The sequence below is a fragment of the Erpetoichthys calabaricus genome (genome assembly GCF_900747795.2).
Source record: "Erpetoichthys calabaricus chromosome 1 unlocalized genomic scaffold, fErpCal1.3 SUPER_1_unloc_1, whole genome shotgun sequence".
NCBI classification, from domain to species: Eukaryota; Metazoa; Chordata; class Cladistia; order Polypteriformes; family Polypteridae; genus Erpetoichthys; species Erpetoichthys calabaricus.
In genome coordinates, this window is record NW_026261574.1 from 357,519 (window position 1) to 382,589 (window position 25,071).

General features: G+C 40.1%; 2 protein-coding genes and 1 non-coding gene across 3 annotated transcripts in view; all 3 read left to right on the forward strand.

Annotated features, from left to right (window-relative positions):
• The first annotated feature begins 1,423 nt into the window (after positions 1-1,423).
• On the forward strand, positions 1,424-1,495 carry trnaq-cug (transfer RNA glutamine (anticodon CUG)). Its single transcript has one exon. It is a non-coding gene; the product is annotated as a tRNA-Gln (tRNA).
• A 4,206-nt stretch (positions 1,496-5,701) lies between these two features.
• On the forward strand, positions 5,702-6,019 carry LOC114642640 (histone H4-like). The gene has a single exon (XM_028791503.2). The coding sequence runs from the start codon at positions 5,702-5,704 to the stop codon at positions 6,017-6,019; it is 318 nt and encodes a 105-aa protein (XP_028647336.2).
• A 4,217-nt stretch (positions 6,020-10,236) lies between these two features.
• LOC127526324 (zinc finger protein 345-like) overlaps positions 10,237-25,071 on the forward strand; it is a 112,322-nt gene continuing 97,487 nt past the window's right edge. The window contains exons 1-2 of the mRNA XM_051921607.1: positions 10,237-10,345; positions 21,657-22,105. Of these exons, the coding sequence (XP_051777567.1) occupies positions 10,329-10,345; positions 21,657-22,105 (466 nt within the window). The 5' untranslated portion in view covers positions 10,237-10,328. The remainder of the gene's footprint in view (positions 10,346-21,656; positions 22,106-25,071) is intronic.

A 25,071-nucleotide genomic window follows, 5' to 3' on the forward strand; every position in this document is an offset into this window, starting at 1 on the left:
GGACATTTCTCGTTATACCTTTCAAGTCCGAGAAGGCTCGAGAACGCTGGTGGAGATTGTCAGGACAGTATAAACACGGCGATGTAAATGATAACGGAGAGACGTGGAAAGGGACACCACACGATCTGTAACACTGTGAGAGTGCAATAGCCCGTCTAGAGAAGTGACTGTTATTTTTACAGAGCGGTTTACATGGCTTTTACAGCGTAGTTTATTTCTGCAAGAAGACTATTGTACATCATTTGTTGTGGAAAAAATGCGCCCATTATTTGGCTTAACTCCCATTCGTTATGGATCTTATAGTCTTTCTATCTCGATGCTCTACAATAATGTATAAAAAATGGGCCCCAAAGAAATAATTTTTGTTGTCGCGTTTTATCTAGAGAAATTCGACACGTTTAATATTGTAACGGGATTGGAATGGAATTTGCCGCTTTACACTCCGATGGGCGCTCCCAGCTGCTTATCTCATTTGCCCACACATAAACACCGCCTGCCCAGTGGCGTCGTTAGGCAGGGGTGTTCCAGGGCTTTAGCCTCCGATCTCAAGCGTGTTGCCCCTAATCTTCGAGAGACGTCCCCCAACATGTTCACAGAAGCTAGACCTATAGCCCCTGATCTTTGAGCCTTGTTTCCCCTGTTCAGCTCTCGGAAAACGGCCGTGGACAGCGCGAAATCATCACGCCACCCCCCATGCGGTTTTCAATCGGACGCATCTGACAGTAAAAGGTGTATTACAGAGGTAGGGCTAAATTCTCGCGTACCCGGGGTCACAGGTAACGTGTCTGTCTCCCTGTTCCTCCCCTCCGTGAGCCGACCTAATACTCGGGTACACATTAGAGCCACGCAGCCAGGGGGATGGGCTTCAGCAGCGGTGACACGCCCCTCTCAATTTCCGCTCACTAGCGAGGATTTCAAGTCCGCTTCTCCAGGAATCCCATCATTTTGGACTTGGCCTCTCAAACAGTTAGTCCCTCTTATATCCGGACACAGGTGTGCTACAATATGTTTCGTTTGCTTCTTATTTTTTACGATTTTTTTAGAACATCTATAATTGCTTTTTGGGCAACATAGCAAATGAACAGGTACTGCCATCCAAAGAGTCTCCTAAGACACTCAGAAAACTTCAAGTGAGCTCAACTATGAGGGAAGGTGAAATGTCACAGGTAGGAACTGCGGAAATTCTCACCAGAGGTAAATAAAAACTCTTAAATGTGTGAAGGTCGTCCCAAATATGAGACGCAAAAATGCAGTGTATGCATCGGGTAAAGATTCCGAGGGCACAGAAGTATTACAAGTATATTTACATTATTAAAAAAAGCACTGAAAAGTTTTTAGTATGTCAAACGAGCACCTAAAATGTAAATAAACACGTTACAGTGCTTTGCCATTACCGTATTTACTGTAGAAAAGTGCTTAAGACGGTTCCATGGTGTAATGGTTAGCACTCTGGACTCTGAATCCAGCGATCCGAGTTCAAATCTCGGTGGAACCTGTTTGTCTGTCTTGGTTCATAAAATTCGGGCACACGAAATAAAGAGACATTACTGTTCAGAGCGAGTTTTAAAAGCATACATTTAAAAGGACTGTAACTGGTTACTTCACTTGTACACTTCGTGAAAAATCTAAGGCAGTTTACTCTGTTTGTGCGTTTTTAAATATCTGCAGTGTGGATAGCGGCTGACAATTGAAGTTAATCTGCTTGCAGGGGGACTGTGCAGACCTCCAAATTCTCCTGGAAAGCACTTACTTGCCCTTTGGCTCTCACAAGTGATCAATAATCTGAGGTAGCTAACATCTGTTAATATTAATAATAATTACTATTTGCTAATATTAATCAGCTAATATTTGTGTTCTCAACACCCTCCATCCAAAATCTATAAAAACAATCGGAGAATTATTTACATTGCAGGGATTTCTTTTCTTACCCCGAACGGGGACCATTTCTTTCTCTTTCTGTATTTTCTTCCACATAGAGATATTTGAGGGCACTTTTTTAACATGCACAAATTTAACATGATATGGGTGATTTATGATTTATAAATATGCCACAAGTGTGAAGAATTTAGGAACATTTATTAATTCATACAGATGTCTTATATACTTTGCACAAGAACTTTTTGGGAAGTAATTGTACATTACAGTTTTGAATCATTCATGTTTTTATAAGTTAGGATATGTTCAGTATTTTTAAAATTGAAGTTACCTCTTCACTGTAATGGTATATTTTAATTTGTAACATGACAATGATTTTTGAAGTGAAGCATATTTTTTTAAAAATTCAAAAAACTAAACAGCCTGCTCTTGTGTTTTACAATCGAGCTAATGGGTGGAACGCATATTTGTCATGTTCCTGAGGCATCGTTGTAACAAACAAAAGTAAACTGGAAAAATTTAATTTTACCACAGATTCTTGGTATTATTTAATTAAGGTTAGGCTACGATTCTTGCTTATTTTTCTGCTCACAGTGGGTGTCATAGCTGGTGTTATGATACCACCATTCCCCTTCTTTCTTCAAATTACAACCCCAATTCCAATGAAGTTGGGACGTTGTGTAAAACGTAAATAAAAACAGAATGCAATGATTTTCAAATCCTTTGCAACCTATATTCAATTGAATACACTACGAAGACAAGGTATCGAATGTTCAAACTGATAAACTTTATTGTTGTTTTGCAAATCTTCACTCCTTTTGAATTTGATGCCTGCAACACGTTCCAAAAAAGCTGGGACAGGGGCAGCAAAAGACTGGGAAAGTTAAGGAATGTTCAAAAAACACCAGTTGTGAACATTCCACAGGTGAACAGGTGAATTGGAAACAGGTGTTTGTCATGATTGGGTATAAAAGGAGCATCCCCAAAAGGCTCAGTCGTTCACAAGCAAGGATGGGGCGAGAGTCACCACTTTGTGAACAACTGTGTGGGCAAACAGTCCAGCAGTTTAAGAACAACGTTTCTCAACATACAATTGCAAGGAATCTAGGGATTTCATCATCTACTGTCCATAATATTGTCAAGTTATTGTCCGTTTTTTTTTTAACCTGCATTTTTTATTTTTTTTTATTACTCTTTAATTTAATATTTTTTGCTGCTGGAATATTTGAATATTTCCCTGGGATTAATAAAGTATCTATCTATCTATCTATCTATCTATCTATCTATCTATCTATCTATCTATCTATCTATCTATCTATCTATCTATCTATCTATCTATCTAATATCATCAAAATATTAGAAAAATCAATATTAGGAGAAATCTCTGCACGTAAGGCTGAATACCAACACTGGATTCCCATGACTTTCCATCCCTCAGGTGGCACTGCATTAAAAACCGACATCATTCTGTAAAGGATATTACCACGTGGACTCAGGAACACTTCAGAAAACCATTGTCAGTTAACACAGTTCGTCGCTACATCTACAAGTGCAAGTTAAAACTCTACCATGCAAAGTGAAAGCCATATATCAACAACACCCAGAAACGCCGCCGGCTTCTCTGGGCCCGAGCTCATCTGAGATGGACTGACGCAAGGTGGAAAAGTGTGCTGTGGTCTGACGAGTCCACATTTCAAATTGTTTTTGGAAATCATGGACGTCGTGTCCTCAGGGCCAAAGAGGAAAAGGACCATTCAGATTGTTATCAGCGCAAAGTTCAAAAGCCAGCATCTGTGATGGTATGGGGGTGTGTTAGTGCCCATGGCATGGGTAACTTGCACATCTGTGAAGGCACATTAATGCTGAAAGGTACATACAGGTTGTGGAGCAACATATGCTGCCATCCAAGTGACGTCTTTTTCAGGGACGTCCCTGCTTATTTCAGCAGGACAATGCGAAGCCACATTCTGCATGTGTTACAACAGCGTGGCTTCGTAGTAAAAGAGTGCGGGTACGAGACTGGCCTGCCTGCAGTCCACACCTGTCTCCCATTGAAAATGTGTGGCACATTATGAAGAGCAAAATACGACAATGGAGACCCCGGACTGTTGAGCAACTGAAGTTGTACATCAAGCAAGAATGTGAAAGAATTCCAGCTGCACAGCTTCAACAATTAGTGTCCTCAGTTCCCAAACGCTTATTGAGTGTTGTTAAAAGGAAAGGTGATATAACACAGTGGTAAACAGGCCCCTGTCCAGGCTTTTCTGGAACGTGTTGCAGGCATCAAATTCAAAATGAGTGAAGATTTGCAAAACAACAATAAAGTTTATCAGTTTGAACATTCGATATCTTGTCTTTGTAGTGTATTCAATTGAGTATAGGTTGAAAAGGATTTGCAAATCATTGTATTCTGTTTTTATTTACACAACGTCCCAACTTCATTGGACTTGGGGTTGTACATTCTGCTTATTATTTTACTTTTCATCTTCAGTTCCGTTTCTTAAGCAGTTACAGATGCATGCTCAAATTGTAGGATTACATTTCCCCAAACAGTGCATAGTTTTCATGTTATACATTCTGTGTGGTTAATTTACAAAGCCTACAGTGAGAGATTTGGCACGGCAATGATGAGTACACATCAGAGAGTCTTTGTACTTTATACACATAACAATACATCTAAACGGATTACACTGCATTAGTATTTTTAATAAAAGTATTAGATTTTTTTGAAAGAGCCAAACAAAGTGCACATATTACAAAAAATACTCAGAAAATGAAAAGTACACCGTGTGCAACACAGCCAAGCTGTGATGAAACCAACTTCTTCTTCTTCTTCTTCTTCTTTGTCTTTTTATGGCAGTTAGCAGACCCACCTATGGTGCATTACTGCCACCAACTGGACTGGAGTGTGGTGCAGAATAAATATGAAGTAATCATGTTTTCAAGGAGAATGGAGATACAAAAAAATGTTATGAGAGAACAGGCGTCAATGATGTACAATAAATAATATCAAAAACAACCATGAGAAAAGAAAACCTCACTTTACTCGGGTCACAGAATCCAAATACCACTTATCCCCTTGTGGTTTCACAACATGCAAAATGCATTTATATTTTGCTAAAATATTTTAAATACTTCCAGAAAAACTAGCATAGGGCATAAATGTGAACCATATCCATTAGGATTGAGCTTTTCAATTCAACATCTGTCTCTCCACCTCATTCATCCAACAAGGGTCCTGACTGAAGTGACCTGCTTTTGGGTAAGAAGTGTATCAATAACAGAGATTTAAAAAATTATATTTTAAAATTCCAAAGCCTTATCTACAAACTCAACCTGGCTGCCCTTAACTAGCCCAAAAGAAGAAATGAAAATTAACAGTGTACTGAATTATACTTGCTAATTGTAAAGGAAAAAACACCTGATAAAATGCAAAAAACTGCTTACATACATAACACAAAACAATTATAAGTTACTATTGAAATTTCTAAAAAAAAAACAAAAAAAAATCCATTTAGAATTAAAAAAGGTCACATCAAATATAGTTTTTAAGAAGACAGAAAGTGTATTATTTAAATTTTGAATATGGAAATCTTGTTTCACCAGGTTCAGTTTCGGTTTTACGTGCATCTGCTCTCAATCAGGAGAAAAGTAAAGCCGAGTGAGCTCGCGGTTTGAATCTGAGCGCCCATTTTAGAAGTGCGTGTTTCCTAATAGGTCCGGTCAATACCTTTACAGTACTTAGCTTCGGTTTGTTCGAAAAGTAGTCTACGGCAGTCTGTTGGTGTTTATTTTGTGTTTGAAAGCTAACGAATAGTGAGTGATAATGTCCGGTCGCGGAAAAGGAGGAAAGGGCCTTGGCAAAGGTGGTGCTAAGCGCCATCGTAAAGTTCTTCGTGACAATATCCAGGGTATAACAAAGCCTGCCATTCGCCGCTTAGCTCGTCGAGGTGGAGTAAAAGGAATTTCTGGCCCGATATACGAAGAAACTCGCGGAGTGCTTAAGGTTTTTCTGGAGAATGTGATTCGAGATGCCGTTACTTACACAAAACACGCAAAAAGGAAAACCGTCACTGCTATTGTTGTCGTCTATGCGTTACAAGGTCGGACACTATATGGTTTTGGGGGTTACGATATGAGCTAGTTAATGTATAGAAATCAATGGCTCTTTAAACGTTCATCCAGGGCGACTGTTACTGAAACCACGCTGCCGCCTCACCGCATTATAGTAAGAACTTCTTACTACAATGCGGTGAGGCAGCGTGGTTTCAGTAACAGTCGCCCTGGCTGATGTCAGCCGTACGCGACCGTAGCTACACGCGACAGGAAGCTATGAACCGCACAGTGAAAAAGATTATGGGGTAACCCTTATCTCATACGTACGTGAAAATGTCACGTTCGTACGAGATAATGTTGGATTAAAAAATTACAAACGTGCGCTTCGGGGCTGCCTAATTACGACCTTACCAAGGGTTCGGCGCTTCAGTTTGACGCGACTTACAGCTCTTGTAGAGCGGTGATATAAAAAGCAGACGACTGGGCTTTTATTTATTAAAGTAGTGTGGGATGGTAGGAGATGGGTTTAACTGCAGCCTGCAATTCATATGATGTGCGTCTGATAATGCCGACAACATTAATCACGAAATGCCCATCGCGTACCCCGTTACACTATGGTTAAGATTAGGCTTGTGGGAGGGTAAGGGTTTAGGTACGTGCTTTATGTTTACAGGTATTCGTCTGCACACTCGTACGGAGCCCCTGAGGAGATATGGTGTTTTTTCCTTCCTGGGAAACAAGTTGGTGTGTACAAATTACTATCTTGTGCCCACCACTTACTTTAGCCTGCGCACCAGGTACTTTAAGGTCGCACCGGCCAATACTGCGTGTGCGCCGCCGCATACATTCAGATGAGCACCAAATGCCATCGTGTGCTACTGTACATTATTTTCTGGAAACAGGACATATCACTAAACAGTCTGATGTTTTCCTCACACAGTTAAAGTCCACAGAAATGGATGTTGGCAAGTTTATAAAAGTAGGCTATGGATTCAAGCCCAGATCGTTAAATCCGAGAAGCAGCACCGCTAACCACTGCACTAATTTATATTGAAATGACATTAGTTAGCCATCTACTTACTGGGCCGCAGCTTCTTAAACTCCTTACTGAGTAGCAGGTTGTTGATAATCACATTCCCTCATTTTATTGTATTTTCTATTAGTGCTCGACATGAGTGCTTCATCATTACCATGAAGTTCTCATGAGCCAGACATGGAAACTGAATCTGTTTATAACAAGACACGTGTTCACGACGTTCATGGCACGTATTCACCTTTTCAAATCTTCTTCTGTAGCTGTTCTCATTTTTATATATGCTCTCTATTTTTGACTAGACTTCTCCAATGGAGGTTTTGCTGTGATTTTTTATGACCAGTGCTTTATTGTAACATGCTATCTGTCCAGCCGTGCTGTTTAGGATTACTGCTGGAGTTCATGTTCATTTTTATGAAGTGCTTGAAGGAGTCTTTGATCCGTTTGCCTGGTGTTTCTGACCTGACATCCAGATATTCAGTGGTTTGCCAATTCGCAACATGTTTTTAAATCTGATTACTTGCTGTTATTCATATGATCCTTCAAATAACTGATATACTACATGCACACTCCTTTATGCTTTCATGCTGTGGTTTTGTGGGTTTCCAAAACAGTTACAAATACAGCTATGAGGAGCGTGAAAAATAATAAAATATCATAATTCAAGTCTCTTCTTTGCACACAGTTAGTTTCTTCCTTATTTTGTGGGGATTTCTTTCACCTGTTAAAGTTGCCAACACTGTGTCTGGTAGGAGACCACAGGTCTGTCAGTTTGTGTTACAGTAGTACAGTTTGATAAAGCAGGACAAATCGATAAAACACCGAATGCCTTTCTTGATGCCAGCACTTCTTATCCTAATCTTACATTCAACTTTTTCAACAGACTCTTAGTGCGGACCTCCAGAGCTCCACTCCATTGAGGAGGGTGTTACTTTATATTACACATCAGTGATGACACCCGGTTACATTATGGTGAAGGTCAGGGTTGAGGGAGGATTTATCTGACTCAAGTCCAGTAAACCAGGTGACAAAACACTGCAATCCATTTGGCTGTCCAGTGACCTACTCAATCGCAGATCCCTTCAGCTGGACCCATTGTCACTACCCGATCTGCGCTGCCCGCCTGATCTGCACACATGTGTATTGAAAGTCTACTTCATTACACAGTTTACGGTGCTGACCAATCTGTTTTACACAAGTGTTAATAATTTATGGAGTGTGTGATATCATATCTGAGCTAATGTGACACACTGCACATGTGCTTAATGAAGAAAATAAAATAAACTCCACTTTACAGCACGGCCCGATCTGAACTGAGCGTACCGATCCACCGCTCACAGGGCTGTATTGTCAGTTCAGTTCCACATCAGTTGATCATAATGAGAATATTATGGAAATACTTTGTTGTTCTGCCGAGATTCATTGTAGGCTGTGTCTTCAGGGCTTTATTAAGCAGATTACTTTCCTCATTTTTATTGCACAACAAAGCAAATTTAAATAAAAGAAAGGATTAAAAAATACAAGGATGTTGCTGGATTCAAGAACTTAAAAGATTTTGGTGGCCCCATATATATCTAATTAAAAATATAAACAATAACAAACTAAAAGAAAATGTTATTTTAAAAATGAAAGAAAACTTACAGTAAGATGGAAAATAATGTTTTTTGATTGCTTCCACTTTATTTACAGTATATTTGAAAAGTGTTCTCTTACTTGTTCTGATTACAAAGTCTTTGATCAGATCCTCACTTTAAGGTGCTGATCATTCATTCAGATTGAGATGTCAGGGAGGCAACTGAAGATCTCGGCTGAAAGCAGTGGACTGTAAGAGAGAAATGAGAGGAGATCTGTGAGTCACCACCATTGAGGTGGTAGGAGAAGATGGTGAGATGAAATAACATTCACAAAGGAACAAATGTACAAGGAAAAGAAAAGTGAACCCAAAACCAGTCCTTGAAGCACATCTGTAGAAATGTTCTGTCAAGAAGACAAGGAGTTAGACCAAGGAGACACAAAAGGATCGGTCCGATAGATAGATAGATAGATAGATAGATAGATAGATAGATAGATAGATAGATAGATAGATAGATAGATAGACAGGGAGGTCTTGAACCTGTTCAAAGCAGAGCCGCTTATTCCAATTTAATTAGGAGAAGAGATAAGCAGGGAGTGGTGAACCATAACAAAGGCTGATGAACGGGCAAGGAGGATGAGGACAGAGGAGGGAGAAGGAGCTCGAGCAGATCTAAGAGCATTTGTGACTGAAAGCAGTGGAGTCTCAGTAGAGGGACCCTTGGAGAATCCACACTGAAGTAGATCTAGTTGATTATAGTCAGAGAGAAATGAAGAGAGGTGTTTATGAACTATGAGTTCTAGGGTTTTGGACAGAAATGTCAGAATGGACACAGGATGGCAATTCTCATGGGCAGATGGGATGAGAGATGGGTTTTAAGCATAAGGATTTAACAAGACGTCTTGAAATTAGTAGAGAAGATACTGGGGGTCAGTGAGGCACTGAAAAAAGAAAAGATAATAGGGGATCAAGGAAGGAGAGATGGACTGCAGAAAGGTGTGAAGAAATGGGGTCCAGAGCACAGGTCGGGGTCAAAAATGTCAGAGTCATTTAGAGCAGGGAAGGATGAAAGAGGAGAACGACACAGAGGAGACTCAGAAGATGTCTTTTGGTGAATTTGAAAGAGAAAAATGAAGCAAAATCATCAGGAAAGAATGACACAGGTCTTGGAGAAGCAGGTGGACTTAAGAGAGACTTAAAAGGTAGAGAAAAGCTTGTGAACATTTCTTTCAGAGAATATTATTAAAACGGATTTCTTTGGAGATACAGAGAAGAAAGAGAGGAGGGACCTATACTTATCCTGGAGAGATGGAAGTTTCTTATTATGATATATAAATAATCGTATCAAAAAACAAAACAAAAAAGACACCAAGAAGTTTTACTAAATTTTACAAGAGCTATTTACAAGAAATCAAAAGCGAAGGGAAAAAAGAATAATTGGAAAGAAAAATTCAGTCCATGATCAGAAAACCAAACGGCTCTGTGGCAGCCCCAAACAACCGCAGCTCCTCCGGTGATTCTGATGGTTTAAGGGGCTCCCATAAGGCAGCCGGACACTAAGCCACCCAGCCTCTCTCCAGGCAGCGCGACGGCTCGCTTAACTGTCACGTGATCCTATGTTGCCCGCCGATGACGTCATCCAACGCGACAGCTACTGTACCCACGCTTCACTGTCTCGCTTTGTGAAACACTACGGACGCAAGACTGTTGCTGAATGAGAGAGAAGTGTGAACGAGTTCAGAAACAATCCCATCGCTAAGAGGCAGACAGTAAGTTTTCTGAGTTTTGGGGATGCACTTTATGAATGTGTGAGTTTTCATTCGCTCCATTAGAATCGCCGCGCGCGATTTGAATGAGTGGCGAGCGGCGCGTTCTTGTTAGTTAGCCCCCCGCCGAACTTTGCTCGAGTGAATCCTCCTGTGATCACCCGCGTGTTGTTTCTGTTCATTGGTATCTGCGATTCACGTCATGTGTCTGAGTCCCAAATTTTACTTCGTACCATACAGTCACATCGCTGGCGTCTGTTCGTTCATCTCCGTGTGTTCCTTTTGTCGATTCCTTCTCGAATCGCAGACATCGATGATACGGCCATTCCACACGTACGGCGCTTTGATTTCTGCCTTTGTTTCAGTTTTGTCCTTCCGTGGTGTCCAGTAGTGATGGGCGGAGTGAAGCCTCACAAAGCATCAAAACGTTTGAAGCAATCGTGTCGGAAATCGTATGGCAGCTTCGAAGTATTTAACACTCACTTCTCTAGTGACACCTCCTGGCCATTTTCATTAACGTTTCACAAACTAATTATCCACTTCAATGACGTCTGTTAAAACTCTTATTGTTTTTACTTTTTCGCTGCTACATACTGACAACGAAGAGAAGGGTTCGTCAGCAGCTTCTAGTGTCTGATGTCAAAAAAAATTAAATATATATATATATATATATACTAACGCCGACAGGCAGAATGAACTGTACGATAGCAAGAGTTAAACAAAATAGATAGAGATAGATAGATACTTTATTAATCCCAGGGGGAAATTCATAAATAAGACGCCTCACTCAAGGATCCCCGGCTCTTTCAATTTGTATTTACTTTTGCACTGTATCATTATAATCGCTCCTGTTATTAGTATTATAATTAACCCTCATCTTTTCTTGAGGTCACATTTAATAGCCGTAAATGTTTTCTTTGTTCTGACTTAATTAAAACGGAGTAGACGGAAAATAAAGGTTTATCCCTGTACTTTTCCATGATATAGGTAAGCACATTTGAGAAAGAAAAGGTGAAATCCTTAAATCACGGATGTTATTATTCGATCAAGTATTGAAATATTTAATTTATTAATACTTTACAATATTTTGTGGAGCTCAAAAGTAACGAGTTCGCAACGAAGAAAAGACGCCGTCAGTGGCTCAACTGACTAACGTGGTTGCTTTTCAGATTCTGAGCGTAGTGCTAGCCCGAGTTCGATCCGAATTAAAGACTCCTCAAAATTAAAAATAATAATAAAATGATCAGGAGTGAAATCTTTATAACCAGTTTGAACTAAATAATTTTGAGAGATACTGTGGAAGGATCGCATAAGAGATCTGTTAGGGAATCATTCCCACTTAGAATCGCCATCAAAATGCGATGACTAATTGCGTAAGGCAGCTCACGTATTTACATTAATCCATCTTCTATTCATTGCCATTTGACGCCCACGAACCCCTCCATTGAATAAGGTGATAACAAACCCACTGTGGTAGATCAGGGGGGTATTTTTCGTACGTGGATTACTCGTTTAGCCCGATGTAATTGTTGACGATTTGGCCTGATCCTGGATCTGTTGGTTTTTCGAAATAATAATTCTTCTTCTTCTTCTTCTTCTTCTTCTTCTTCTTCTTCTTCTTCTTCTTCTTCTTCTTCTTCTTCTTCTTCTTCTTCTTCTTCTTCTTCTTCTTCTTCTTCTTCTTCTTCTTCTTCTTCTTCTTCTTCTTCTTCTTCTTCTTCTTCTTCTTCTTCTTCTTCTTCTTCTTCTTCCTTTCAGCAGCTCCCATTAGGGATTGCCACAGTGGATCATCTTTTTCCATATTACTCTCACTGCACCACTCAGAGTCTTTATATCACTGTATCTGAGTGTGAATCACAGATCTACAGCGATTGAATTATCGGTATACAGCATGAAGCACTCGCTGCCTCAGCCATTCGCTATTTTAACTGCTCTCATCCGACCAACGCTTCAGAGCCTTTCCTGTAAGGACCTTGCAGTTCACAAACAGTTTCATCCCAAGAACTACAAACGCACTCAATCAGTCCATCAAGTGCTCCTTGTAGAACTGTTTGTACTTGCAAGTTACTGTGAGGTAATTGTACTTATGGTACAGTTATAATATTATAAATATATTATATTATAAATATATTAAATTATAATAAATTGCACAACCTGAGCCACTTTATAAAGTGCGTATTTACATATGATGACGATATCATTTTTAAGATGAAATGCAGCAAAATATGTTTATTATATTATACAGATAAAACTTTAACTACACGGTGCCGCAGCGCTAGCGACCTTGAGCTTCATGCTGTGCCTGGCGTGACACTGGAAGGATAGATGGATAGAATAATTAAACATTACGAAGATATTTCGATGTTCCTTAAAAGTTTTGAAGAATCTTCGTTCTAAGCTTACAGATGGCTTATCGTCTATTACAGAGCTGATTGTGTGGCGATTGGGTATTTGGAGAAAGAAAAGTAAGGACAGGAATTGGGGGTTAGTACGTTTGAAAAAGACAGTACTTCTGTAATAAAGCATTTCATTGAAGGTCGTGCATGGTGCAGCAAGCACCTTATGTAAGACATGAACAATCACTGCGCCACCGTGTTCCATTGTTTAAGAACATGCTTTAACTCATATCATCATGAAAATGATATCACGTATACTTCTCAGTATTTTAATTATTCAGAGAGCTGTAATATTACTAATGTAATGGATTCTGTGTCCTGTCAGAGGAAGAGCACATAGTGAATCAGGCACATAGAGCACATAGAAGATCAAATACAAAACAAAGCATTTAACGTGCTACTTTAGTTACGATGAGATTTGAGAAACTAGTAAATTAAACAATTTTAAGATGAAGTTTATGATGTTCAAGTTCAAGTTCAAGTAGGCTTTATTGTCACTTCAACCATATACAGTTAGTACACAGTGAAACGAAACAACGTTCCCCCAGGACCAAGGTGCTACATGCAACATAAATTTACAACATAAATTAACAGAAAAACTAAACTAGCTAACTAAGAGGCCTAGTTAGCTGGCTAGCAGAGACAAGACAGATTGACCTAACATAAATTACCTAACATGAATTACCTAACATGAATTACAGCATAAATCAACAAAAACTAACTAACTATCTAAGGAAGACTTTTTTAACCAGACAGCAGACAACAAAGTGCACGTGCAATGTGCAAACAAAAGCAACAAGTTACAGTGCGACAAAAAACACAAACGTAACATAATAATATGGTGTTGTGGTGATGAGTTGAGGTAGTGGAGAAACAGTAAACATTCCTTAGTTTAGCAGCAAAAAAATTAGGAAGTAAAGAAGTTAGTGCAAAAAGTAAACCAGTAATGGATATTGTGCAAAAAAAGAAAGCATTTACAGGTTGGTGTGTACGATAGTTTGGTAGTGTAGGTCAGTGTGTTTAAGCTTGTGTTGATTAGGCAGTCCAATCTCAATGTTTTGAGGTAGTTGAGTTAAGCTAAGTGATAATGTTTGTGTGTGTGTGTGTGTGTGTGCGTGCGTGTGTGTGTGTTTATCAGTCCAGTCCCTTTTTGTTGAGAAGACGGATGGCTTGTGGAAAAAAGCTGTTGCACAGTCTGGATGTGTGTGCCCGAATGCTTCGGTACCTTTTTCCAGATGGCAGGAGGGTGAAGTGTGTGTGAGAGGGGTGTGTCCGATCAGCCACAATGCTGGTGGCTTTGCGGATGCAGCGTGTGGTGTAGATGTCTTCAATAGAGGGGAGAGAGACCCCGATGATCTTCTCTGCTGTCCTCACTATCCGCTGTAGGGTCTTGCGGTCCGATATGGCACAATTCCCAAACCAGACAGTGATGCAGCCGCTCAGGATGCTCTCGATAGTTCCTCTATAGAAGGTGGTCAGGATCGGTGGTGGGAGCTGGGCCTTTCTCAGTCTTCTCAGAAAGAAGAGACGCTGTTGGGCTTTCTTGTGTAGGGAGCTGGTGTTGAGGGACCAGCTGAGGTCCTTCTCCAGGTGGACGCCCAGGAATTTGGTGCTGTCGACGATCTCCACAGAGGAGCCGTTGATGCTCAGCGGAGAATGGTCACCTCGTGTCCTCCTAAAGTCAACAACCATCTCCTTTGTCTTGTCAACATTCAGAGACAGGTTGTTGTCTTTACACCAGTCCGTTAGCCCCTGCACTTCCTCTCTGTACGCTGACTCGTCGTTCTTGCTAATGAGACCCACCACGGTCGTGTCATCAGCGAACTTAATGATGTGGTTTGAGCTGTATGTTGCTACACAGTTGTGAGTCAGCAGTGTGAACAGTGATTAAAGTGGAAATTTCGAGATTAAAGTTGACATTTCTTGCTTTTTTCACACAGTGTGCCTATTTTTTTTTGTCTGTATCCTAATAAGCTTTCATATGACACTCAGACAGTCCGCTACGAGTCGCCTTTTCACGCCGACTTTGATATGTGACAATTTTTTTATTTCGGGCACTGTACGACTTTGTGAACTTGAGCTCTCGAGTTTCTCCGACACACTATGTCACTTGATCAACTTCCTTTTGTTGCTTATATAACTGTTTAAACCAACAAATAGTACGTTTTACTTTGCCTCCATTTGGTATTTGCTGAAGTTCTTCACAGAACGCTGAGCTTAAGGGCTATTTATATTGATTTGCATATTCAAAGAGGCGTAATTCTGGGAGGAGTTGGAGTGGGACAGCAGGCGCGTGTACGTGCGTTAATTGCCACTCTGAGTGGGATTTATGTAGCAGAAGAACGCGGAAGTTGGCAAACGCACAGATTCCTGCATCTGGATTTTTCTGTGCGTAAGCACATTTCAGCTTTTGTGCTTACGTCATGTTATAGTGCGAATTCTACGCACGGCGTTATGCATGAGGTCCCTGGGGTTTGCGTCGTTGATCCTCCTCTTGTGAAAGGTATTTTTTTCAATTCCTCCATTTAACAAAAATTTCGAACTTGAACAGATATCGAGCTATCGAGGGAAGGTTGGGCCGCCATAGTCGGGCAGGGGGCACACGTCCCTAATTATATTGTGTATGTAAAGAGTTTCACTGTAAAATGTAATATGCTTCATAGTTGAGTGTTTGAAGACCCTGGTATCGTACTGAATTTGTAGTGTAGAAAAACAAACTGCTGTGCAGCATGCCTAAATGTGTCTTTTCGTTTCTGATCGCTATACGGCACTACCAATTGGAGACAATTCGCTATAAACAGTTTCAGCCAATCAGCGCCTTCTAAACATGCAGAATGACAGTGTGAACCTTTATTGTAGCGGCGCAGCATCTTCGTACAGTCAGTCATTGTCCTGTTAGACTGTTTACTGTTAAGTTCTGCTTCAGGTACCGTTTATAGTGCAACAGGTGGCCTACGTAGTTCTTAAATCGATATTGAAATGCACAGACAAGTCTCCTAAATTATTTATTGAAATGCCTACATTTACAGTGTCCGTTTTAGGAAGTCGTAGTTTTTACTTGTTCCCGTTATTAGGAATTATAATTTCTCATTGTCACATATTATTCGTTACTACTCGCGAGTCCCGTATCATTGAGATTCTGTTTTATGTTCTGTATAAGCAAACTTTTTAAAAGGAGCGTTAATTGAACTGACTATAGCAGACTTGTCATCTTCTTTAAATGACTTTATTGATTTGATATTGACAATTAATCATAAGGTCAAAAACCAAGGAGGATATGAGTTTGCATGGACTGTGCTGTTTCTTTGTTTTCGTGACATCGCGTCAGTAGAGAGTGCGTCACGTTAACAATGCATTCTGTCCTAAATGACAGCACACACGCTTTTTGATATTTCCTAAAGGCCAATATGTCTCAGTTTGCTCATTAATATATTTTGACAGTGTATTTTAGTGAGATTGATTATAAACATATTACCCATGTTCATTTCCCATGTAGATATGTAATGTTTGGTGAGAATAAATAAAAAAGTAACAACACATATAATAGTTATGTTGCATTGTTTATGATTAACAAAATTCATCGTTCATCTGAAATGTTCTACTTATACTGTCAATTTTTTCCACTTCTGAAGATGTACATTTTCGGTATTCTCCATTGCATTTGTCCCCCAGTGTAACGTGTGGCAGACGAGCTCAAATAATGGGAGACAAGGCACCTGCCAGTTTACTGTTATTATTGAACATGTATGTAGAGGAAATGTTTGTCTTATGTGTATGAAAGGAAAGACGTTAAAGCCTTGAATGAAACTGAGTGTTGATGCTTTGGGTGACATGACAGGTGAGGAGCAGGGAACGTTAAATGTGACAGTGACTGCGGGGGATTGTGGAACTGAAGATGGTTTAAGAATACAGAAATGACAAAAGCTTAGTCTTTCAATAATTCTATTTTCATCAGTCTTTTACTCTGTTGTGCTGCACTTCAGAAGGCTACTTATTTACCCCCCTTTGAAAAGAAGCATTCACAAGGAAAGGATGTTGCTGACAAAGTCAGGTGCTTTTTTGAAAGTTTGGCTCCAGATGTTCTTATCCAGCTGCTCCTTCTTGTCAGTACTTGAGTGATCTTTATGTCCTCCTCTGGATGAATTCACAAAGTTTCTTTACAACATTTTTGTCTCATTCATGCAGAAATCCAGAGGCTTTCACTAAATTGCAGAAGACAATGTTGATTGCACTGATTCTGTTTTTAAAGACAGTTGTGATTAGTTATGCAGCACTCGCTTTAACTCACATTGCTTTTTGGAAATCAATACAGTAATCCCTCCTCCATCGCGGGGGTTGCGTTCCAGAGCCACCCGCGAAATAAGAAAATCCGCGAAGTAGAAACCATATGTTTATATGGTTATTTTTATATTGTCATGCTTGGGTCACAGATTTGCGCAGAAACACAGGAGGTTGTAGAGAGACAGGAACGTTATTCAAACACTGCAAACAAACATTTGTCTCTTTTTCAAAAGTTTAAACTGTGCTCCATGACAAGACAGAGATGACAGTTCCGTCTCACAATTAAAAGAATGCAAACATATCTTCCTCTTCTGTGCGTCAGGAGCAGATCATGTCACAGAGATAGAGAAAAGCAAACAAATCAATAATGCTGTTCGGGTTTTAAGTATGCGAAGCACCGCGGCACAAAGCTGTTGAAGGCGGTAGCTCACATCCCCTCCGTTAGGAGCAGACAAAGAGAGGGAGAGAGAGAGAGAGACAGAGTTTGTTTTTCAATCAAAAATCAATACGTGCCCTTCGAGCTTTTAAGTATGCGAAGCACCGTGCAGCATGTCGTTTCAGGAAGCAGCTGCACAAAAGATAGCAACGTGAAGATAATCTATCAGCATTTTTAGACGAGCGTCCGTATCGTCTAGGTGTGCGAACAGCCCCCCTGCTCATTCCCCCTACGTCAGGATCAGAGAAAGTCAGCGCAAGAGAAAGAGAAAAGTAAGCTGGGTAGCTTCTCAGCTATCTGCCAATAGCGTCCCTTGTATGAGATCAACTGGGCAAACCAACTGAGGAAGCATGTACCAGAAATTAAAAGACCCATTGTCAGCAGAAATCCGCGAACCAGCAAAAAATCCGCGATATATATTTAAATATGCTTACATATAAAATCCGCGATGGAGTGAAGCCGCGAAAGGCGAAGCGCGATATAGCGAGGGATTACTGTAATACAAATTAGCTACAGATCTGGGAATCACTGAATATTAAAAACGTTTAATGAGGAGTGTCTTGCGCATATACTGGTGTAATGACCACGTCGGCTTTAGTGAAGCATTTCTTAGCCTCTCTGCTATGATCGATATGGGGTAGAGTAGATTCTGGATTGTTATAATACGTGCTACCTTACACAAAATATGCTCATCAATTTGTTACAGATTCTAGGTGGACACGATTCCACACCAAGGATAAAGGTGCCCCATGTAAATCGTTCATAGTGTTCCCAAAATATATTTGTTAACTTACAGACAAGTACTACATAACTGTTTCGTACAAAGTTCTTATTTTAACATACGCGAGCCCCAATTAGGATTTGAACTTGCGTCAGCATACCTTATCATTGTAGCAGGCACAAGTGCTTTTACGCTATGAGCCAAAGCAGTTCAGCAGACGAGTGAGTACCAAATCGACTGCTGACTGTGCGGATACCAATGACGTCATTACGCTAGCGTGCCTCAAAATCACGTGACGGGCGCATTTGAAACAAGCCTCGAAGCGGAGCGCTCGACACAGTGTCAAAACTTCAGTATTGAGCGGCCGATCACTACTCACAAGACTATCTGACAGAGAGACACGAGAGCGCAGTGCAGTAAGCCAAGTTGTATTGTATATATGTATAAATGCATTTTCTAAAATTATTATTTTTGCAAATGCTGTTTGCTATAATAGTTAAAAAAGTGATTTGACCAGCTTTATACGTTTGGCTTTAACATTTACATACACAGTACAGTATTTCAACTACAGAGTTTGGATCAATAAATACTAACAGTGCTCACCTTGGAGTGTCCTGTGTCTGTGTGTCTGTGTGCCTGTGTGCCGGTGACTTCTCTAGCGCCTTCAACACAATCCAACCTCTGCTCCTTAGGGGCAAGCTGACAGAGATGGGATTAGATTCATACCTAGTGGCATGGATCGTGGACTATCTTAAAGACAGACCTCAGTATGTGCGTCATGGGAACTGCACGTCTGACATTGTGGTCAGCAACACAGGATCGCCACAAGGGACTGTACTTTCTCCGGTCCTGTTCAGCCTATATACATCGGACTTCCAATACAACTCGGAGTCCTGCCATGTGCAAAAGTTCGCCGATGACACTGCTATCGTGGGCTGTATCAGGAATGGGCTGGAGGAGGAGTATAGGGTCCTAATCAATGACTTTGTTAAATGGTGTGACTCAAACCACCTACACCTGAGCACCAGCAAAACCAAGGAGCTGGTGGTGGATTTTAGGAGGCCCAGACCCCTCATAGACCCAGTGATCATCAAAGGTGACTGTGTGCAGATGGTGCAGACCTATAAATATCTGGGAGTGCAGCTGGATGATAAATTAGACTGGACTGCCAATACTGATGCTCTGTGTAAGAAAGGACAGAGCCGACTATACTTCCTTAGAAGGCTGGCTTTCTTCAACATCTGCAATAAGATGCTGCAGATGTTCTATCAAACAGTTGTGGCGAGCGCCCTCTTCTACGCAGTGGTGTGCTGGGGAGGCAGCATATCAATTATGGAGAATCCACTGCATCCACTAAACAGTATCATCTCCAGACAGAAGAGCAGCTTCAGCGACAGACTGCTGTCACTGTCCTGCTCCACAGACAGACTGAGGAGATCGTTCCTCCCCCAAACTATGCGACTCTTTAATTCCACCCGGGGGGGGGGGGGGGGGGGTAAACGTTAATATTTAACATTATACATAGTTATTGTCTGTTTTTTCACCTGTATTATTATCATTCTTTAATTTAATATTATTTATTGTATCAGTATGCTGCTGCTGAAGAATATGAATTTCCCATTGGGATATCTATCTAATCTATCTATCTAATATATCTATCTAATCTATCTATCTAATCTATCTATCTAATCTATGCCGTGTCTCTCAGGTCTCTCAGCCTCTCTCATGTGCTCCGGGTGGACATCTTTGAAATTTGTCGTGTAGCAGGGAGAATTCAAACTGATCTGCCACAGTACTTCAAATATTATATCAGTTAGAGAATTTGAGTTGATATGCTAGTTTTTATGGGTGTCAGCACATAAAGAAGTCAAAGGAAACAATATTGTTGATGATTTGGCAATAAAAGCAACTAAACATCTTATATTATTGAATTAACATTCAGTAAATCAGAAGTTAACAGTCTGACACAACTGAAAATCAATGAGATGTGGCTTATCATGTGGGACACTGACAGTAAGGGAAGGCAAATGTACAGAGTAGAAAGCAGAGTTAGATTAATAGGAAAAGGGGGCAGAACAAGAAGAGAAGAAATGATATTAACACGTATAGGGATTGGGCATATTAGGTTTAATTATACACAATTCAAGACAAGGCAGCACCAGTCTGGAGTGTGTAGATCACGTAATCAGCTAGAGACTGTAGAGCGTATATTATTAGGGTGTGTGGCATGTAAATTACATCAAGTTCAACATTTTAAATCTCTAAAAATGGGTAAATTAACATTACAACAATTATCAAAGTATGAAGAGGAGTGTAAATTGATTCATAGATTCATATTAACTTATATAAAAACTGTAAGGTTATTTGAGAGTGCGATGTTTCGCTGAAAAGTCTTCACATTAAGAATTTGAACATGGAGAGACAAACAAGGATAAGTGCTCAGGGTTTGGAGATACCGTTTTATGGATGTGTAAGTTTTCATTCGCTCAACTCAGAGTTGCTGCACGTGACTTAAGTGAGGGACGAACAGCGCGACCTCCAGCCCAGCACCGAACTTTACTCGAATCAATCCCCCTGTGGTTGCCCACGTGTCTTTTCTATTCAATCATCAGTGTGTGTGTCTCCAGTTCACTTAGCGTTTTCAAGTCCGTTTTCTACTTCACATCGTCCAGTCACACCGTCGCCACCTCCTACTCTACATTTTCATTACTTACCGTGTATTCCTGCATTCCAAGCTCATTTGACAAAGATTAAGGAGAAAGTGGTGCAGATTGATTTACAACTCCAAATGCCACCTTCAACTGACCAGCAGAAAGCTGGTAAATACATTAATTCAAGAAATAATCACAATTTGAGGAAACCGAGGCCAACAACAGCCACTGTTAAACATAACATAAAAAAGCATATAGATTTTCGATAATCGATTTGTGGATTAATTATTAAGTAGGGCTAACATTTACCTCTTCAGTGTTCACTGAGACAATCACAGCACCAGCTTTTGATCTGAATCAGCAAGATCTACCCCCCCAAAACAAAGTAAACCCAAGATCATAAAATCAATTTAAAAACCACCACCAGCTGAAATGTTTACCTCTCCTGCCCCCTCAGTCAGTCCACACGGTGGGTGACTTTCTCACAGCACAGTAATCACCTCACACACTAAATGATGCCCTCTTAAGAAATACCAGCACAAGTCTCACCTCCACTCGGCGATGTCACCTGTGTGTCCACCTGCGACCAAACTCCCTAATTATTAAGCTGACCACCACGACCTCCCTCACTAACTGGCTCAAGTGACATATGTGTTGTATCAAAGTCTCTCTTCTGAAGTTGTACCCAAAAAATTAAAAACATGTGCACCAATTTAAACAAACAGATTAAGCAGATCCAGTGATCAGCAATAGATACAACAGACTTAGTGGAACTTTATTTGTCACAAGGTAGAAGTTACAGAAATTCAAGTGTCTTTAGGCATAAGTGGTGAAGTTTTAATGAAGCTGATTCTTGTTCTTTTCACAGAGAAAAAGCAAAAGCTGCTGTTTACTGGAACATCTCAATGGATGTGAAATGGGACACCTGTGATGTGGACGCAAATATCATGGAAAAAACTGTAAATATTAAGGAGGACAACTGTGAGTGGGAGTCCATCTACATTAAACAGGAAAGTCTGAGCATCAAGGAGGAGGACAGTAAACTGCAGCCAGTGAGCATTAAAGAAGAACCTGAAGAGAAGTCTGTCAATATTGAGACACATAACCGTACAAATATGGACAGTGTAAAAGAAGACAACCTTCAAGATGGAGTGGTGACCAGGTTAGACTCTTCTTATAGCAGACACTGTTCATCTCCAGAGGCTTCTATCAATGTGAAGTCTGAATCATTAGAGTTTGAACCAAAGAGGGCTGTGGAAACTACATCTGTTAGAGCTCAGAAAAATAAGCGACCATCTTCAAAGAAGTCTGGAAAAAGTAAGTGTAAAATAAAAATGTCTTAAGATTTAGAGTTGGGGTTTATGAGCTTGAAAGGTTGGGTCTTGTGATTTTTATGAGAAACTTAGAAATGGAGTGAAAATACTTTATTTTATTGTGTGTTTAAATTTATTGTGAGATTTCATCAATTGTAAGGTTTAGCAATTTGCTATTCTTCCATTATAGTGACTTTATGCAAAAGTCCTCAGCCTATCCTCGATAAAGAGTGCTATACAAATGTCCAAGAGCAAGACAAAGGTATTGATCCCTCTGGAATTTCCTGGGTATCCATATTAATTCCTCTTAACAATGTGGTCTGATCTTCAACTAAGCTCCGATTACAGACGGCCTCAGTTGTCCTAAACTACTGTAATAACACAAACAACTGGACGGCTTCTTGTCAGTCCTGAACACATTCACATTGTTGAAACATTCACAGTCCACTCCCTGACCCTCCTATCTTTACAGACTGGTTGACCCTTCTTTAACAGTAATGACCTAAACAGAACTTTTTGTAGCTACTGATCAGCAATGAATTTTAATCCATTCCTTCATTCCAAACCTTTTCAGTTCCTTCATCCCTGAGAGCCCTTTTCTGATCAGTTCTCTTTAGGTCAGGCCACAGCATCTCGTGTCTCTTATTGGCTGTTCCAGAACACCAGCATGTAAAGTATGTTTAACCCTTTCTGTTTTTGATTTCTTCCTGTTGTTGAGCTCATTGTCCTGTGTCATCACTCAACTTTTGTTAAGCTTCTACTATCCTGATATTTTTCTGTCAGATTTCTTGAAAATATTTTCAATTCAGTGACAAGCGTTCTAGGCCATGAAGAAACAAGCAGGCCAAACTATGATGCTCCCTTCACCTTGATGATTTAGTATCAATGTGCGCTTTTGTATTACTTCCAAACATAGTGTTGCATGTTTTGACCAAAGACTTCAAGTTTTGTCTCATTCATTCACAGATCATTGTCTGTTCTGGAACATCATGATGATCTTTTACAAGTTTTCAGATGTGCAGTGATGGTTTTGCTAGATTGCATTGATATCCTTGGTGTTGTCCTTCTGTAATCTACGTTCTTACGCTTTTCTCCATAAGAACACATGGACAGAGACTTTCTCAAGTCCCGGAGACTTCTGCAGGCCCTTTGCTCTGCCTGTCTGGGTTCCTATTCACCTCTGCTTTCATGCTGTGATCTTTGTGGGTTGCCCATTCCAGTAGTGAGTTTCCTCCATTTTTGTAGACAGTATGGCTTTCTATGCATTGATGGACACCCAGGTCTTCCAAAATTCTTTTATCACATTTGCCAGCTTTACACATCTCTTCAGCTCTTCTAAGGTTCTTGTGACATCCTTACAGAAGTATTTGGATGAAATGTCAAACCTTTGGATTACACATTGAAGCGGTGGATTGGAGAAACAACTTCCACTGATATGCTGACATCATTCTTATATCATAAAGTGACAAAGGCTGTGTGTTCTGTGCTAGTCTATGATCCTTCTATGCGAGTGTGCATTAAATATGACTTTTGCTCCTAAACTGTTTGGTTTTTTTTTGGTAGGCTATTAAGCAGCAGTGAAGCAGTTTAATAGTTTTTAACGTTTTTTTTTTTTCTTTTTACAAGGGTGTTTTTTTGTTTTTGTTTTGTGATTCACACAACAGCAGGTGTTACTCCAGTCTTACTCCAACCTTTGGGTTTGTGGGGCAGAGGGTGGAGAAAGCTTTTGTAGTAGCCGACAAGTCAGTGTGATAGCAATAAACAGGCAAGAGTAACTGTGATTTGTTAGCAGAAAGAAGTTAAACATTTTACATATGATGCAGGATGGATTCAAAGTAATTAATAAAATCTCTGGAGTGGGTAAATAAGGAGGTAAAAAAGAAGCTGCAAAGGAAAAAAAAAAGAACATCTGAATAAGTCATTTAAGATGAATAACCCCAATGCTAACAGTAGTGCATTTGAGAGCAACCATTAGGAAAGATATGAGGTCTCTAAAAGACAGTTAAAGAGAAATATTGTAGCCAAAGACATTCTTTCAGTATTTTAGGAGTAAAATAACAGTCAAGGAGGAAGTGAAGTGCCGCATGAACAATAAAGGGGATTTACAATACACAGATAGTGAAATATAAAATGCTCTAAGCTTTCCATTTTCTGAAGATTTCATGTCTGAAAAAGTGGATAACCTCTCAGTTGTAACAGGGACTACTAAGGAGGTACTGAGGGATTTGGAAATTGTAGAGAGAGAAGTGCTGCTGAGATTGAATTGGTTGAAATCAAACAAATCTCCAAGACCAGATGCTATTTATCCTCAAATGCTTACAGAGTTTAGTGAATATATATATAATCCTTTGATGGATATTTTTTAGTAATCACTGCTCTCTGGGACAATTTTTATGAACTGGAAAATGTAAGCCCATTATATAGAAAGGGTGATTGGGAAAATTGAAGTATCAACAGGTCAGTAAGCTTAACTTGCATCACAGGAAAATAAATGAAAGGAATTATTAAGGAAAAGATTGAGTGACACACGGCAAGAACAGGAGGTTTTTTTAACAGTCAGCATGGATTCAGATGAGGGAGGTTGCATTTTACTAACATGCTGGGAATCTATGAGGAACCAACCAAAGGATATGATCAAAGTGGAACAGATGATATTATTTATCTGGACTTTCAGAAAGTATTTGATAAGGTGCCACTAAACTAAAAGAAGTGAAAGTTCAGGGTGTGGTGTGTAGATGGGTGCAGAATTGGCTAAACACAGGAAGCAGAGGGTTATGGTGCGAGGAACCCTATCAGAACTGGGTGGTTGTAAGAGTAGTGTCCTACAAGGGCCAGTGTTAGGGCCACTACTGTATAAATATATTGTCACAAACGTGTGATTGGGAGGCCGCTAAATGGCATAAATGATAGAAATACCACGCCAGACCAGGGGGCGGCAGGGTGCGCTGACTGTCTCTCTCAATCTCTCTG

Coding starts and splice junctions, on each gene's coding strand:
- LOC114642640 (XM_028791503.2), top strand. CDS start 5,702: ATGTCCGGTCGCGGAAAAGGAGGAAAGGGCCTTGGCAAAGGTGGTGCT.